At 45.8% G+C, this 16018-nt stretch overlaps 1 protein-coding gene across 5 annotated transcripts in view; it reads right to left on the bottom strand.

The window, feature by feature from the left end:
- The window catches only part of LOC124144506 (cytoplasmic dynein 2 heavy chain 1-like), a 94030-nt gene that overhangs the window by 38834 nt on the left and 39178 nt on the right, over positions 1–16018 (bottom strand). For 3 of the 5 annotated variants that reach the window (XM_046513936.2, XM_046513938.2, XM_046513940.2), the window contains exons 33-46: positions 10970–11076; positions 9621–9835; positions 9004–9268; positions 8000–8207; positions 6920–7049; positions 6625–6780; positions 5865–5963; positions 5112–5132; positions 4394–4554; positions 3593–3839; positions 2805–2956; positions 1821–1965; positions 984–1254; positions 444–593 (exon numbers count right to left, since the gene is read on the bottom strand). In XM_046513936.2, coding sequence (XP_046369892.2) covers positions 444–593; positions 984–1254; positions 1821–1965; positions 2805–2956; positions 3593–3839; positions 4394–4554; positions 5112–5132; positions 5865–5963; positions 6625–6780; positions 6920–7049; positions 8000–8207; positions 9004–9268; positions 9621–9835; positions 10970–11076 — 2327 coding nt within the window. The remainder of the gene's footprint in view (positions 1–443; positions 594–983; positions 1255–1820; positions 1966–2804; positions 2957–3592; positions 3840–4393; positions 4555–5111; positions 5133–5864; positions 5964–6624; positions 6781–6919; positions 7050–7999; positions 8208–9003; positions 9269–9620; positions 9836–10969; positions 11077–16018) is intronic. The other 2 variants (XM_046513939.2, XM_046513941.2) reach the window with 1 other exon arrangement.

The raw sequence follows: 16018 nt of genomic DNA, 5'->3' as shown, positions 1-16018 counted from the left end.
GAAGCCAGTTTTAGTAGAAAAGTACTTCTCTCTCAATCTTTGTTGGCAGACATTTTGAGTGAGTGAGTTGGTTAAATACCGCTTTTAACAGTATTCCAGTTAAATTTTGACTTCAGAAATGCGTCAAAATATTTGTCAAAAATGGAAGTCCACATTTGAAACAAGTGCCATAAAGCTCAAGAAAGCTACTTTCTGATTGGCTAATTTTGACTTCCTGTTAGTCATTTCATTGCTTCTCAAAAGGTTGTTCTGACGTGACCTGAAATAGAATGCCCTCTGATCATTGTGTAATGAGATTGCTGACTGCTGGTAATGAATAATTTAAATTCGTGCTACAGGGTTAAAAGTTCCAGGGCCAAACAGGTTCCTGGTTCTAATATATTAGTTATTCAGCTTTTAATATTAGTTTATGCCCTAGTTTGAAACACTGTTCTCCAACTCACTGTAGATCCGAAGACCCTTCTGAATGACAGCCTTGAGATCATCATCTGACAGTTTGCCGAGGGGTTTCCCAAAGGGTGGAAGGGGAGCCCCTGCTGCTGCTGATGGAGCCCCTGCATCGGCCCGGGCCCCCCACGTCACATAGTAGATGGCTGGGGATAAATTATAATGTTTATATAAAGTGACACACATATGATATAAAGTGATGCCATAATGCCACACTCATAACGCCTAACTCTTTGCCACAGATTGGCTTGGAGAATTTTCTCAATACACCCATATAACATAGCAAATACCAACATCATCAAAATCCAAAATCCAAAATCCAATTTCCGCCATGACAAACATAACAGTGGATAAAGGAAAGTTCCTAGCAGCAATCTGGTCATGACATAAAACCACAATGACTACATTATTTACATAGAATGTTTAATACTGCCACATCCATGGCCAAGACTAAATGGGGAAATTCGAACCCAGTAATGTCAAAAACCTTGTCTACCTGATAAACAAATACTTAATTGCGAATTATCAATACTCACAGTCTATGTTGTCAAATATGTTTCCAGACCAGTCAGCTCGTACAATGCTCATTAAGATGTTGTCAAATCGGTTGAGGCCGTCCTGACCCACGATTCTGTCCCTGAAGAGTCTTCGTGCCTCGTAAGCCCAGATCTCCAGCAGGTGGTCACTGGTATTCTCACTGGCACCTCCGATCAGGTCATACCGCAGCAGGCTCATGGCCCAGTTGGTCAAATCTCGGGGCGAGAACAAATAGTGGCTGTAGTCGTCCACTGTGAACCTTGACCTCAGCTGAAACATCATTGAAACATAATAGTGTACGCCAGTCACCATGAAAACAGAAACACAAAGTGTATTTACGCATATTTAAAGAGAGGTAGCGGCGATTAGAAAGTGTCCTCTATAACCAATAATGCTGTGCAATAATGATGAAAATTTTAGTCAAATTATGAAATGAGGCTGCTTATAATCAACATCACAAGTAGTTAATTCATGTACAATGACAATAAATAGGTTACAACTACCTAATTCCGATTTTAATCAATATAATAGACACCTATTCTGACACAGAACACACACTTGACTGTTACTTCAAATAGAAAATGTTTTTATCAAAACATTTTCTATTTGATCAGTTCAAGAAATATTTCGTTCCCTGTATTAGCTTGTGAGAGTGAGTGAGTTAGATTTTACACTGCGTTTAGCAATATGCAAGCAATATTATGGTGGGCAAACCAGAAATGGGCTCACACATTGTGCCCAAGTAGGGAATCGAACTCAGGCCTTCAGCATGACAAGCGAACACCTTAACCACTAGGTTACCCCACCACGCCGTCAGCTTTGAGATTGCCACGTACCTGTTCGTACACCTGGACCATGGATCCAGCCAGAGCATGGACCTTGGACATGTTGCCCCAGACTGGATGATGAGACAGCTGGCGGTGCAAGATCGGCTTCAGGTACGCGCTGTAGATGGTCTGCAGCTGCTCCCGGTCAGGATACCTGAATACATAGTCAGTGAGTTGGCTCTAACATCCGCTTTGAACAGTATTTCAGTTGTATCAGCTTAACTTGGGTGGACAGCAAAAAGTGATGCAGGTAGCATGGTGAAACCACAGACCACAGAGTGCTGCCAACCTAGAAACCTAATCAGATTTGACGCAACTGTCCTCAGCAAATTGCTATGCCTCAGATGACTCAATCTCATTAATATCAGAACTTATTTCTCACTACCGTTATCTGAGGACATCCCATTAAGGGTCACGTCAGAAGGACCTTTCATTCAACCGACGAGAGTGTTGTTTACCACATATGGAAAATGACAGTCGGAATGAATTTTCTAATCATGCAACCTTGGAAAAGATAATACAGTGTATTCCAAACGACAGTTACGGGATGTACCTCTGATTCCATCGAAATCATTGTCTGTCTCATGCTTTTGAATTGCCATCTATTAGACATTCCAGAATTTTCTTTATTCAATTTTGAAAACTGAACAAGAGAACTTCGTAAAAATATTTGTCAAAGCGAAGTCTGGAATGAACGTTGCCAGTTTGAAACCAGTGTCCTGTAGCTTGAGAAAGCTGCTTTCTGACTGGCTAATGCTGACTTCTGGTTGGTAATTTAATTGGTCAGTCAAAGTTCGCAAAAGGTCGTTCTGACATGACCTGTAATGGGATCTTTGATTAGTGGTAGCAAGAACAAAGATCCGATTTAACAAGAGTCATCAGGAGATGATCTCCTCAGTCTGGTGCAATTTGGAAATGGAGTTTGGCTATTTATACCTCACTTTTGGTTCATTGCCATTTGTAACCTTGCGTCCTGGAGTATTTTGGACCTACCCGACTACACATATCCTGACTATGGAGGTGAAGCGAGTGGTGAGTTTGTGTCGCCCGAGTCCTGTCCCTGCACCCATACTGGCCACGATCTGCACGTTCTCCAGGCCCACCCACTCCAGGTTGGAGTCGTAGAATCCGTTGTAGGTCACCACCTGCAGCACAGATCGGGTTATCAATACAACTTTCAACACACTCATTCTTATGAGGAAGCGAGGAAGACCCTCAAGCACAACACTATATCACCTTCTGAAGGCTTCTAAAAATTGGAATGAACAAGTTTGAATTAAAAATCTGAGAATTAATTCTGAATTAACACTATGAATTAAAAAAAAAGAAGTTTTTGTCCACATATTTGTTTATAATCCAAGTAATTTTGATGTCCAAATGAAAATTGTTTCTATGTATTTTACCAAAGCTGTACTTGTATTACCTGTACTGTAAACAGGGGAATAGTATCTGCAATTACATGGAGGCAGCAATAAATTAATTATTAGATTTCATCCCCTTTGGCCTCACTACCAAACACTGGCCTTACATCGTTTTATCAAGTACCTACAAATGAAGGAAATCACAACATGTTCCTTTCTTAATGCAATACACCACATACAGGGTCCTATGAAACATTAAAGATTCAAGTGAATCCCACCTCAATACAAATGAATACAGGTGCTTTGAACATTTTGTTTAATACTTTTTATAAAAATTTATATAAAATAAACATCTACCGACCCATTTTGTTTAGAAATTTACATCATTAATTTACTGTGCCCTAATGACAAGGCCAGCACCTGTTGCAGGAAGGCAATGAGCTGACAGGTGCCCCACTTGTCTGGCTTGGGCAGGTTGATGTCCTTCAGGTACAGCACCAGTCGCTCGCAGTCCTTGGGGCGGTACACTCGGCCAGTGTTGGTGCTCAGTACCATGCATGTCTGACTCAGCTTCTGCAGGACGTGGCTGGGGTTGGTCTGCGCGCTGCAGTGGACTGTTGCCACTGATGTCGACCTCAGGTTCTCAAAGCTGTGATGCAGCAACAGGCTGGGAACAGGGAGTGAGTTGTGATTAGTACCATCTTGAGAAGTATTTCAGTTATATTACGATGTGTTAGCTTGATTTCGGAGAAAAGTATGAAGTTATGCAGGTCTTAGACATTTACCATACACTGGTATAATACTGTTTGAACTCATTAAGCTGGGAATAAGAAGAAAACAATAGTTGTGACATTTCAAATCCTAGATTGAAAAAATATAAATGATCTGATGTGGTCTTATTGGGGCGCTGTGAATATTGACGAATAAGATGACAGAACTTCATTAAATATTTCATTTACCACAGTAATGCACACATTTTGTGTTAATGCCTGATGTAAAGGGACTCTTTGAACACCAAACATCCAGAGCTTGTAACTCAAGATCTCTGCTGAACAGAGTTTGAATACTCTCCTTAAAACTTATGAATTTAGTTAAACTTACTTAAATTTATGAAATATTTTTGACAGATATTAAGCATTAGTAATCAAACAACCAGTCTGTATGAATTGTGGTCCAGTTGGTCCTTGCATGTAAATCGACATATAGATTAGAGTTATCTACCCTTTGCCGCATCCCTCCGGGCCGACGAGGATGAAGGGCTGCTTGTTGTCCATGCTGAGCCATGGAGTGAAGTAGTCAAGACCGCGTTGCACGTCCCCAGTCCGGATAACAGGAAGCGTGGAACCGGACATGAAGTGATCAGCTGATGGGATGTCTGGCACCTGCAGCAAACATTTCACACCATCAAACACGGGACTATTTTCTGGAATACATACACACAATATATACTGCCTGCTACATTTGTCACTACGTTAAAAATTGAATCTCAACTTAATCTCTATGTATTAACACAAATTTTGATGCCAACATTTGTTAATGAGTAGTAGACCCCAAAAGTTTTTGACAGTGACCAATTCCTTAAAACTCACAGAGTGAGTTGGTATTACACCACTTTAAAAACAGTACTCCTGGCGTTAAAAATCATTGACTCATTAAAACATAAAGATCATTAAAAAAATGGCGGGAATGATGTTAGTCATCATTTAATAAAGAAAAGACTATAATTGCTCAAATTTGTTGAAAAAATTTGAGAACATTGGTAACATAATCAGAACAAACATTTGGTTCAAAAGAAGAAAACTGCAAAACTCCATCAAACTCTTGAAGAACATAAGAACAACAGTTACTCAGCAATCATCTCGGCTGAAACTAATGCTGCAACACATAACAAACAGCTAGCAGTAACAGTCTCTAGCTCCACATCCTCCACACTACCCACCCCTTCGATGAATGCCAGCACCTGAAAACAGCACCTAGAGCGCTAGGACAACAGCTGAGGAGGAGGATAACATGGTGAACCAAGAACCAAGGTCTAGCCTTACAAAACAGTGAGACTTGTTTTAAACTGCAGTTGGCAATATGTCAAATATATCAAGCTGGCCTGTATAATCAAGTGTGGGCCAGACGCAGCATGGTTGAAATGATAAGGAATAATGCATCCTTTTTTAGTTGTTGTTTAACACCGCACTCAGCAATATTCCAGCTATATGACGACAGTCTGTAAATAATCGAGTCTGGACCAGACAATCCAGTGATTGACATCATGAGCATCGATCTACGTGATTGAGATATGATGACATGCATCAACCAAGTCAGTAAGCCTGACCACCCAATCCTGTAAGTCGCCTCTTACGACGAGCATAGTTGCCTTTTAAGGCAAGCATGGGTGGCTGAAGACCTATTCTACCCTGGATCTTCACGGGTTAATAATGCATCGCATTAAACAGGTCACACATTGTGATAACTCTATCCTCAATATAGTCGGCACTGATGATGACAATGAGGTTATGGGGACCTAAATGACACAGAATCCCCACAGTTAAACAAACAATTGATATTTAGAATATGATTCTGAACATTTAAGTTCACAACTTTGACAGTTCTCATGAGGTATCATGCATAACTACAATTAGCTATGGGCTACTAAATATAGTAAGTTTCCATTACAGTACAAGGTACTCTGTAGACCCACCTCCAGGCTGTATGTCTGCAAGCGGCCAAGGCTCTCATCATAGTACGTGTCAAGGGGCCGCCGACTGTCAGGGGGCATCTCACCACACCACGAGAACACCTACACACAGCATTGGTTTACAACACAGGTCAATCCACTTGAACAATGAACCTCGTAAATGAAACATGTTATTGATAAAGTTTTCTTTTTAGGCTTTAGGAAACAAATTTGAATGGATATATATGTGAACATAAAAAAAAAAGATAATAGTCTTGATTCTCAGGCACCGCCCGCATCATCATAAGTTCGCCGCACATTTCCTTTATTTCCATTTAAAAAAACACCCCCAAATCCTTAAATATTCCAAGTCCAACGGCAGTCAAATACTTTATATCAGTATTTTACTCATCAAGGAATACATTTTTGTAGGGAGTCCTTTCCCAGGTGGATTGTACACAACTGCTTATTTGGTTCCATACTAGTTTGAACATCCCCCCCACCAAAAAAACAACAACAAAAACACCGTCCACCTGCCCGCCCGATTCTTTTCAAAAGCCATTACCTGAGAATTCTTTTAATTTTGTTTAAAGCCCAAATTCACCCTTGAAAGGTACATTATAACAGTTATTATCTTGATTTAATTCTAATCACAGAATAACCCCACAAATTTTTTTAAGCATCTGGCAGCAGTTAAAGAATGGAAGTACATGTGGGTATACATGTATACACATAGAAATGTTCAAAAATGTACTACAGAATACAAATAATGCCAAGTGCCTACCTCTTTGGCAAAGTCCTCCCTTGTTCCCTCGCCCAGGTTGCCACCAAGTCCATGGATGAGCGAGATGGAGAAGTGAGCTTTGTTCTTGACGTCATGGAGATGGGACAGACCATTCAGGACATTACCAACAAGACTCGTGTCCACAATAAAGTCATTCTGAGGAAGGAAAATGGAAAATGACTGTTTGATGACAATACATGAGGATTTCCCACATGATACAAAAACAACAAGCATTTGTATACTGAATTTTTTTGCCTCTTATGCCATCTTAAGTGACATCGCAGCATTGACCCACCTTCTTCAGCACCCACTCCAGCGCTCTGTAGAAGTAGTCCTCAATCCAGCCACCCACTAAACTCTGGTCAGCTTCAGGTTGGGAGCCCAGCCAGGACTTGACAATAGCTTTCACATCAACATCCTCATCACTGCAACAGTGAAACAGTCACACTTAGAAAATAACATTCTGTGTTTTGAGATTTGAGGGTGTTATTGGGCATTTGACCACCCAAAATTTTAGTTGGAATTAATGGTGTAAATACAAAAGTACTCTCTCCTTTCTATGTGTATTCAAACATACATGATGCCAGTCTGGCATATTATCAATATACACTGGATGCAGTATTCTTGTAGCCATACCATGTGCAAGGTTTTTCAAATTTGGGATACTTAGGCTAAAAATCAAAGAAAAAGAGAAGTTTCTCATCGTTGTGTGGGTCATTTTAACCAAGAGGAACAATGCTGTTTTTCTGGCCTGTCCCCCTCCCTGTTCAGCCCTTCCTAATGTATCTTGTCATTTTGAATTCTGGAACTGATGAGAAACATTATAAATTGTCAAATGATCTTGAGGGGTACATCACACCATATGCCCCGAGGGATCGCTTGACAATGAAGTTATCTCACCGACATTCATTAATACTGACCCAGAAAATATGTCTGAAGTTTACCTCAGTAAAATGCTTTGATTCAGCCATGTTGACAGCTAGCAGAGGACGCAAACGAACCGTGTTACTTCCCTTTACCAAATGCATTCGGAAAAACATTGGTTCATTTCAGCTCAACGATACTTATGCGAGAAAAGCAAGTAAGAGTGTTTTACAACTGACTTCTCAGCGGACTACATGAGTGAGCTAAATGGAAAATAATTGCCCGCTCCTTAACCAATCAGAAGCTAGTTTTTTAATGTAAGGTGAGATAATATTTTTTGTTTTGGGGGCCTTAAAAAAAGTATTCATACACAGCCTAAAAGGGCCTGAAAGCATAGCTGACTGGTTGTGAAGAATATACCTAGGTGACTGGATAACGTAGAAGCTGACATATCCTTGCGGTTTCCTTTCATTGTTGAGGTAAATCTACCTGTCTCCACATTGAGACTCACCTGAGGAAGATCATGCCCATTCTGGAAATGGTGGCAGGAGAAGCACAGCTCAGATCGTGGGTCTCAAACAGGAAGTTTACGTTGGGACCAAACTGGATTCTCTCCCCTGATGGCATTGTCAGGAGTCTGTTGTCATCAAGAACAGAGTTGAGCGACTCGATCCACTCGGGGTCGATGTCACCATCACAGATAATCCATGACTGGATTTCTGAAAAAACAAAACAAACATATTTCAATCATAGCAAAACAAAACTACTGCTTTTACCAGGACAAATCTCTCAACAGGGATAATAAAAATTACTGCACACATTCAAAACAAATTTTCAAATATGACAGAAGGATTTTCTGGCACTGTATGTGAGGACACCATCTGTCCATGTCTGACTCACCTTGTGGCTCTCGGACCACCTGTCTGGCACTGTATGTGAGGACACCATCTGTCCATGTCTGACTCACCTTGTGTCTCTCGGACCACCTGTCTGGCACTGTATGTGAGGACACCATCTGTCCATGTCTGACTCACCTTGTGGCTCTCGGACCACCTGTCTGGCACTGTATGTGAGGACACCATCTGTCCATGTCTGACTCACCTTGTGGCTCTCGGACCACCTGTCTGGTACTGTATGTGAGGACACCATCTCTCCATGCCAATCTGACTCACCTTGTGGCTCTCGGACCACCTGTCTGGCACTGTATGTGAGGACACCATCTGTCCATATCTGACTGACCTTGTGGCTCTTGGACCACCTGTCTCCCACTGAATAAAAGGACACCATCTCTCCATGCCAATCTGACTCACCTTGTGACTCTCGGACCACCTGTCTGGCACTGTATGTGAGGACACCATCTGTCCATGTCTGACTCACCTTGTGGCTCTCGGACCACCTGTCTCCTACTGAATGAAAGGACACCATCTGTCCATGTCTGACTCACCTTGTGGCTCTCGGACCACCTGTCTCCCACTGAATAAAAGGACACCATCTCTCCATGCCAATCTGACTCACCTTGTGGCTCTCGGACCACCTGTCTGGCACTGTATGTGAGGACACCATCTGTCCACTCCCGAGTGTCCATGTCTATCTGACCCAGCAGCTGTGTCCGGGGCATGGCCTTGGGGTTCATGACATACTGCTTCACCTCCTTGCTCAACTTGTTGAGGGCGAGACGCAGCAACTTCAGCAGGATGGTCTTGCCCGACCCACTCGGACCCACTACCACCACACCCATACGCTGACGCAGCTGCTCATACAGCTCCAGGGCCTTCTTGATCTGTAACCAACGTAGTAATGTGAAATTATGATGCTTTATTTCTTATCTCTCACATTTCTCATTTCCGAGGCATATTACATTACTGAAACATGTATGTCCTAGTGAAAGCATGTCACAACCATATACAGCCATACATTGTTTTTTCCAGGATGATTAATTTTTTGTTGTTGCTTTACTGATCCGCCGACATGAAAAATAGCAATAAAAATACAAATATAAAATGGCTTTTGTTATCTAAACAAAATAAGCAATAAGTTAAAATGAAATACAGGATCAAATTAGTTTGTGTTGAAAAGAGGTGACAGCCCCAAATCTTCTACTGGTGCCTTAGTCATCTGAAGACCAATGTTACCTGGTTCTCATTGATGACAAGGTTGAGCTCCTTGCAGATCTCTCGTATGGCTTCAGCCAGCTGCTCGTACTCTATGTCCTTGAACTCAACATTGGGGAAGACATCCCTGACGAGGGAGTCAAAGCGCGAGCTGTCCGAGAAGGTCAGTTTGGACAGTGTGTTGATCCTCAGAGCTTGTACAACCAGCTTGGTTTCCAGTGTAGGATCAACCTTACCTGAACAACACATGGATTATCAATCAACAATGTCACGTTTATCTACGCATATTTGATTGAGGGCTTCCAACACTTTGTTTTAACATTGAGTAAGTCAATGAATGAGATTTAACGATGTATCTCTGAAGCCACAAGTAATCAATCCTGGATCAGATATAGAAGTGGTCAGTAATGGTTAGGTTATTTGTTGTTTAACGCCGCACTCAGCAATATTCCAGCTTTATGACGGCGGTCTGTAAATAATTGACTCTGGACCAGACAATCCAGTGATTGACATCATGATCTACACAATTGGGATACGATGACATGCATCAACCAAGTCTGCGAGCCTGAACACCCAATCCCGTTAGTCACCTCTTACGACAAGCATAGTCGCCCCAGATCTTCACGGGTCAGAAGTACATGGTGAAAAAGTGAACAACTACAGATACACTCAGGGGGCAGTGAGAGCTTCCAAACTTCAAAGCCATCCACTTTGCTTTCATCAAGTCCATCGATATATTACTGAGGACAATGCTTCTCAACAACCCCCACCTATAAACGTAGCACAGAAATATATTATATTTAAAGAGGCCACAAAATGAAAACATGAAAAAGTAATCACAAAAAAAACCAAACATTATGAAGGCTAAAAACAAGGTTCTCAGGCAATGAATTTTGAAAATATAGTGCGGGCTGGCGGTGTCTTTTTGTTGTTGTTCAAACTAGTATGTAACCAAATAAACAGTTGTGTACAATCAACCTGGGAAAGGGCCTCCCTAAATAAATGTATTCCTTGATGAGTAGAACACTGGAATACAGTATTTGATTACCATTGGGCTTCCAATGTGTGCATAGCTGTGATGCCGCAATAAAGCAGTGTGCATGAAAGGTGAGTAACTGCAAACTATATTGGATCACATTTTTTTAAAAGTATTCTAGCATTTCACTGCCAGGATTGTGTGCTCGAGACTCAGAATATTCAAGGATTTATTTTTTTTTAAATTGAAATATAAACAAAATGTGCTGCGGAATGGATATTGATGCAGGCGGTCCCTGAAAACCAAGACTATAATTTTTTTTAGCCTAATAAACCAAATCTAACATCACCATATCAAAGTGTGATGAGGAGTGAACAGTTGTTGCCATGCTTACCTCCCTGTGCCTTCTTGGCCTGTTGCAGCAGGTTGCCACACCCCCTGAGTACTGTCTTCAAGGCTCTCAGTCCCCAGTCATAGTGCTGCTGGGGGGTCAACAGCTCCCTGAACACACAAGCAGGTAGCAGGGTACATTCAAGCACGCTTCTAGGTAATAAATATGATCACTTCGTTGGTGTATTTATCCCCTTCTATACCAGACCATTGATGTGGGAGACTAAGGAATTTGTAGAATTTTCCTATTCGGAATATTCTATAAGTAATACGTTACCACTGTTATACCGAGGCTGTTGTCTCCCACAACTGCTGCTATAGCGAAATCTACCACAGAGATCTCAATTACCTCATGCAGCACGTGCGTAGCCACCCAGCTGCCATGTGACACCCTTCACTCTTGTCTCCTGCGAGAGCAAGTGCTCGGGGGACGGACGGGCGGGCAGCAGCCCAGTGGTAACGTATTACTTATAGAATATTCCGAATAGGAAAATTCTACAAATTACATTAAGTAATACGTTACCACTGTTATACCGAGGCTGACTACCACAGTAGGCGGTGGGGAGCACCTACAACCCGAATCCTGACTGCTAGCGTTCCTTCCGACCAGCGGAAGTAAACACCAAGGCGGAAGCACTCGATGCGCATGCACCTAGCTAGGCGTTACCCTATAGGAATACCAAAGCACTGTCAAGCGCATACCGTAAGGCTCAATCGTCATTGCCAAAACGATTGGTGACTCCAAACGGCCCCACTGGATAGGTATTTCATCGCCGCAGCGGATGAGAACACTGTATCCGCGTGAGCTTAATCTTAGATCAGGTTAAACAGTCGAAAAGAGGGAAATTAATTTCATTCAGGCCGTATATCCCAGAGCAAGCCTACTTAAAGTATGCATTAGGCGCGTGACCTAATTCCAGTATTTGTAAGCATGCATCACAAGGTTGGGATACACGACAGACAATTAAAGACATAATTGTCAAAATACAAATAAGGACAAAGCACACAAAAAGCCGCCCTCACCTGTGGTGTGAGTGCGCTGGTTTGCGGGACCCCAACTCCTGTACCCACGGCAGTGGGAACATTGGAGTAGACCCAGATTGACCACCGTGCAAGGTCAGACGCCTGAGGAGTTCGGAATTGCGCTGGGCACACCCCTTAGGTGCCCGCTTGCGCCGCGATCCGCGGGCCAAGACGGTGCACACTCTCCACGACGGCATCAGCGACCTGTTTGAGGTAATGATTGGCAAAAACCGAGTCAGAACGCCAGTAACAACCTCGTAATATTCTGCGAACAGAGATATTCGAGTGTAGGGCAAATGTTGCCGCTAGCGCCCTGATCTCGTGCGGGTTTGACCCCGCTACCGGTAACCCCCGAGACCGGTACGCCAGATTGATGACAGAACGAAGCCACAACGCAATCGAGTTGCGAGGTATGTCAACCGTGCGATTAGGGTTACACGATATGAACAGACGGTCACGCCCTTGTCTACGTTCATTCGAAGCCTTAAGATAATACTTAAGGGCCCTAACCGGACACAGCGCTCTGTCCTCAGTATCAGCAGGATGTAAGATTTCTTTGAGTGATCTTACAGTGAATTCTCTCTCCGTTTGCCCGACTCTCTGATTCTTGGCGACGAAGCCCATGAGCAGGCCCAGGCGGACCGCTCCTTCGTCACCCCTATCGAATCGTACCTTGGCGACATCGAGTGCATGAATTTCGGATACACGTGCCGCCGTGGCAAAGGAGAGGAGAAATGCTGTTTTCCAAGTCACATGCCGGAACGAAGCACTATGCAAGGGTTCATACGGAGCTTCCGTAAGTGATTGCAACACTAGGGAAAGATCCCAGGCCGGTGCCCGAAGGCGGCCCTTCTTAAGATCGTGCTGTTTGAAACCCTTGATAATACCCCGTATCACCGGCTCTTTGGAGAGACTGGTACCCATAGCAACGTCCCGTACCGTAGCAACGGACGAGACATAGTTGGCAATGGAACCCCCGGAGAGTTTCCGGGTCTCTCGCAAGTGAGACATGAAACGAGCAATATCCTGCACAGATACCTTATCTGGCGAATGAATGTGATGTTTACAACACCACTTCGTGAAAATAACCCAACGTGCATTATACACCTTCTGGGTAGAATCACGATGCATACTAACGTATGCCCGAGACGCCCGGCGAGAAAAAACTTTACTCCTCAGACGCTCGGTGACAACATCCACGCGTGCAGATTGAACTGCCCTGCGTTTGGATGAAGCTGACGGGTGTGAGGGTGGATCAAGAGATCCGGTCTCACAGGCAGTGGAAGTGGCGACTGCGTGACCTGGGTCAGCAAGTCGGGGTACCACGATCTGTTCGGCCACATGGGCGCGATCAGTAACATTCGACAGCGAACTCCTCGGAGCCGGCTTAGAATGTGTGGTATCAACGCTGTCGGCGGGTAAGCATAAGCGACCAAGCCCGTCCAGTCTAACGCGAGAGCATCGTGATCGATGGCCCTCGGGACCGGGACATGTGATACAAACAACGGGAGTTGATTGTTGAACCGCGTTGCGAACAGGTCGACCATCGGACGACCCAAACGTTCGCACAGCCACTGAAACACTACTGGGTTCAGCATCCACTCTGTGGGGCTCGGATCCTGAGGCCTCGATAGAGCATCGGCCAGTACGTTCCGCACACCTGGGATGTGACGGGCGCGTATCTGGCACGGGACACTGTCCATCAGAGCGTAAAACTCGAACGTGAGATCGAGTAGCGAGTGACTGTGGGTTCCCCCCAGTTTGTTCACATAGGACACTACCGTCGTGTTGTCGGTCGCCAGCATGAGCCGGGCGTCGACGAGACGATGCTTCCAGTGATTGACTGCGTTGATCACTGCCTTGAACTCGAGACAAGTGATGTGAAGACCTAGTTCGTCTAAGCACCACAGCCCCGAGCTCACCTCCCCCTTTAGATGGGCGCCCCAGCCCACTAGAGAGGCGTCTGTATACAGGGTCAACGTGGCCCGGTAGGGCCGCATAGAGACTCCTGATAAGACAATGTAAGGGACCGTCCACCACTCCAGATGCGGTCGGAGCCGATCCGGGAGGGCGACGGTCGCACTGTTCACCTCCGTTGCTAACAACTGGATTAAAAACCGTTGCAGCGGGCGGAGTTGGAGACGACCCCGTGCGGTGCAGTCCTGGGCTGATACAAGTAGCCCTAACAGCTGTTCCCAAAAGTGAACAGTCTGTTGCACCGCTAAGACTTTGGCAATCATCGCCTGAATTTTGTGCCACCGGTCTGGGGGGACAAAGAGGCGATGGGACACCGTGTTGAACCGACCTCCGATGAACAGCAAGTTCTGAGAAGGGGTTAACTCGCTCTTGGGGAGATTGATAATCCACCCAAATTGCTCCAAGAGCCAACGTGTGAAATCGAGATGGCGTGACAGGGTGTCCGTCATTCGATTTGCTACTAGCGAGTCGTCCAGGTACGCGAAGTACCGGACACCCCTCCTGTGGAGGAACCCCACTATGGGGGTGGTTAACCGGGTGAACAGCCAGGGAGCGGACGTGTGAATCATTCTGAGTTCGGCACTGTCCTACTTGGGAACGAGAAATATCCTGGAGTAAAACCCCGGTGTTATTTCTGGTAGAGCTAACTCCCGTACTGCCCCTTCTCCACCAACCTGCCGATGGCATCGGCGAGGATGGGAAGATTGGTTTCCGAATCGAAACCTGCCAACGGGGCAACGGTGAGCGGCGGATTCGCTTTGAGATCAAGCCGATAGCTGTACCGAATCGTGTTGACCACCCACGGGTCGTCGAACACTTGTTCCCAATTCTCCCAGTAAGTCTGGAGTCTGGCTCCCACTGGGGAAGGAGAGGGGGCCCTGACAGGTTGCGACAGGCGCAACTGTCCAGGGCCAAGTGACTCGGGTTCGCCTAAGGGCCAACCGAAGTTGGCGCTGTCGGCATACGAACCCCTCCAATGAGAGTCACCTGGAGGGGCCTTGCCGTCCTTAGACGACTTGGGCTTCCCCCAGTTCCCCGTCTTCCCGCGAAAGGGCAGCTGATTGCCCATACCGGAGCCCTCAGGGCGGGGCTACTTCCCAGAGGAAGAAGAACCCGACCCCTTAGACCTACCGGCCGCAGCAGCCTTGGGCGCGCTCCGGTTAGGAGCGGCACCCAGGCGCCTATGCAGGGACCCAACAAGAGCAAGTGTGTGCCGAGAGTCCTCAGCAACGTACTCCAGGGAAGCATTTAAACTGAGCAGGCAGTTGTAAATGCGCTGGTCACGGTCCGTGGGAGAACCTTCGACCAGACGGGCCGCTGCAGCCAAGTAAGTGTCTCCGTGAGACATGGAGTGCCGAGCGAGGGCGTCCAGCTGGTGCAAGGTAGCTTGCGTTACCGTAGCAGCCGGTGGGGCACGGACACCCAACCGCTCAACATGGGCCTCCGCGGTAGGACCAGCCTCGGGAAAGGCAAGGTCATGTACCGGGAATAAACCCTTTCTCCACGACGTCGGAGGCAACGGGAGACCCCGACCGGAGGCCGCCGCGAAGGCGTTCTCCAAGGAAGGCTTGAAACCGCGCAGCAAGGTTGATGCGGGGAAAGCCGTGTCGGAAGACTCATCGTATACCTCGGAGGAACCCACAGTCGTGGATTCCCCGCGGTACCGGCCGGGGCATGTCCTCAAAGAGGTCATAAACCATGGCCACGCGGTCCTAAACCGATAGCGGGAGCAACGGTTCGGGGGAAGGACCGGTGACCACGGGAGCCGCCGCCGTACCGGTGGACCCCGCGTCCGACCCCGCGGCCACCGAAGTGGCCGGGGACGGAACAGCCAGCGGCCTATCCTGAGATAAGGCCGCCAGCTTGGAGTCCACAAGTTATGCAAATAATGCAGCGACGGAATCCCCGGACAGCACACGGGCCGCCAAGAGATCCGCCGCTTTACCGGTGGACCCCGCGTCCGACCCCGCGGCCACCGAAGAGGCCGGGGACGGAACAGCCAGCGGCCTATCTTGCGATAAGGCCGCCAGCTTGGAATCCACAAGTTTCGACA

This window comes from Haliotis rufescens, unplaced genomic scaffold (genome assembly GCF_023055435.1).
Source record: "Haliotis rufescens isolate VD_foot unplaced genomic scaffold, xgHalRufe1.0.p SCAF_7, whole genome shotgun sequence".
In the NCBI taxonomy this organism is placed as follows: Eukaryota; Metazoa; Mollusca; class Gastropoda; order Lepetellida; family Haliotidae; genus Haliotis; species Haliotis rufescens.
Note: the sequence above shows the minus strand (reverse complement) of the source record. Positions and strands in the feature narration are given on the sequence as shown.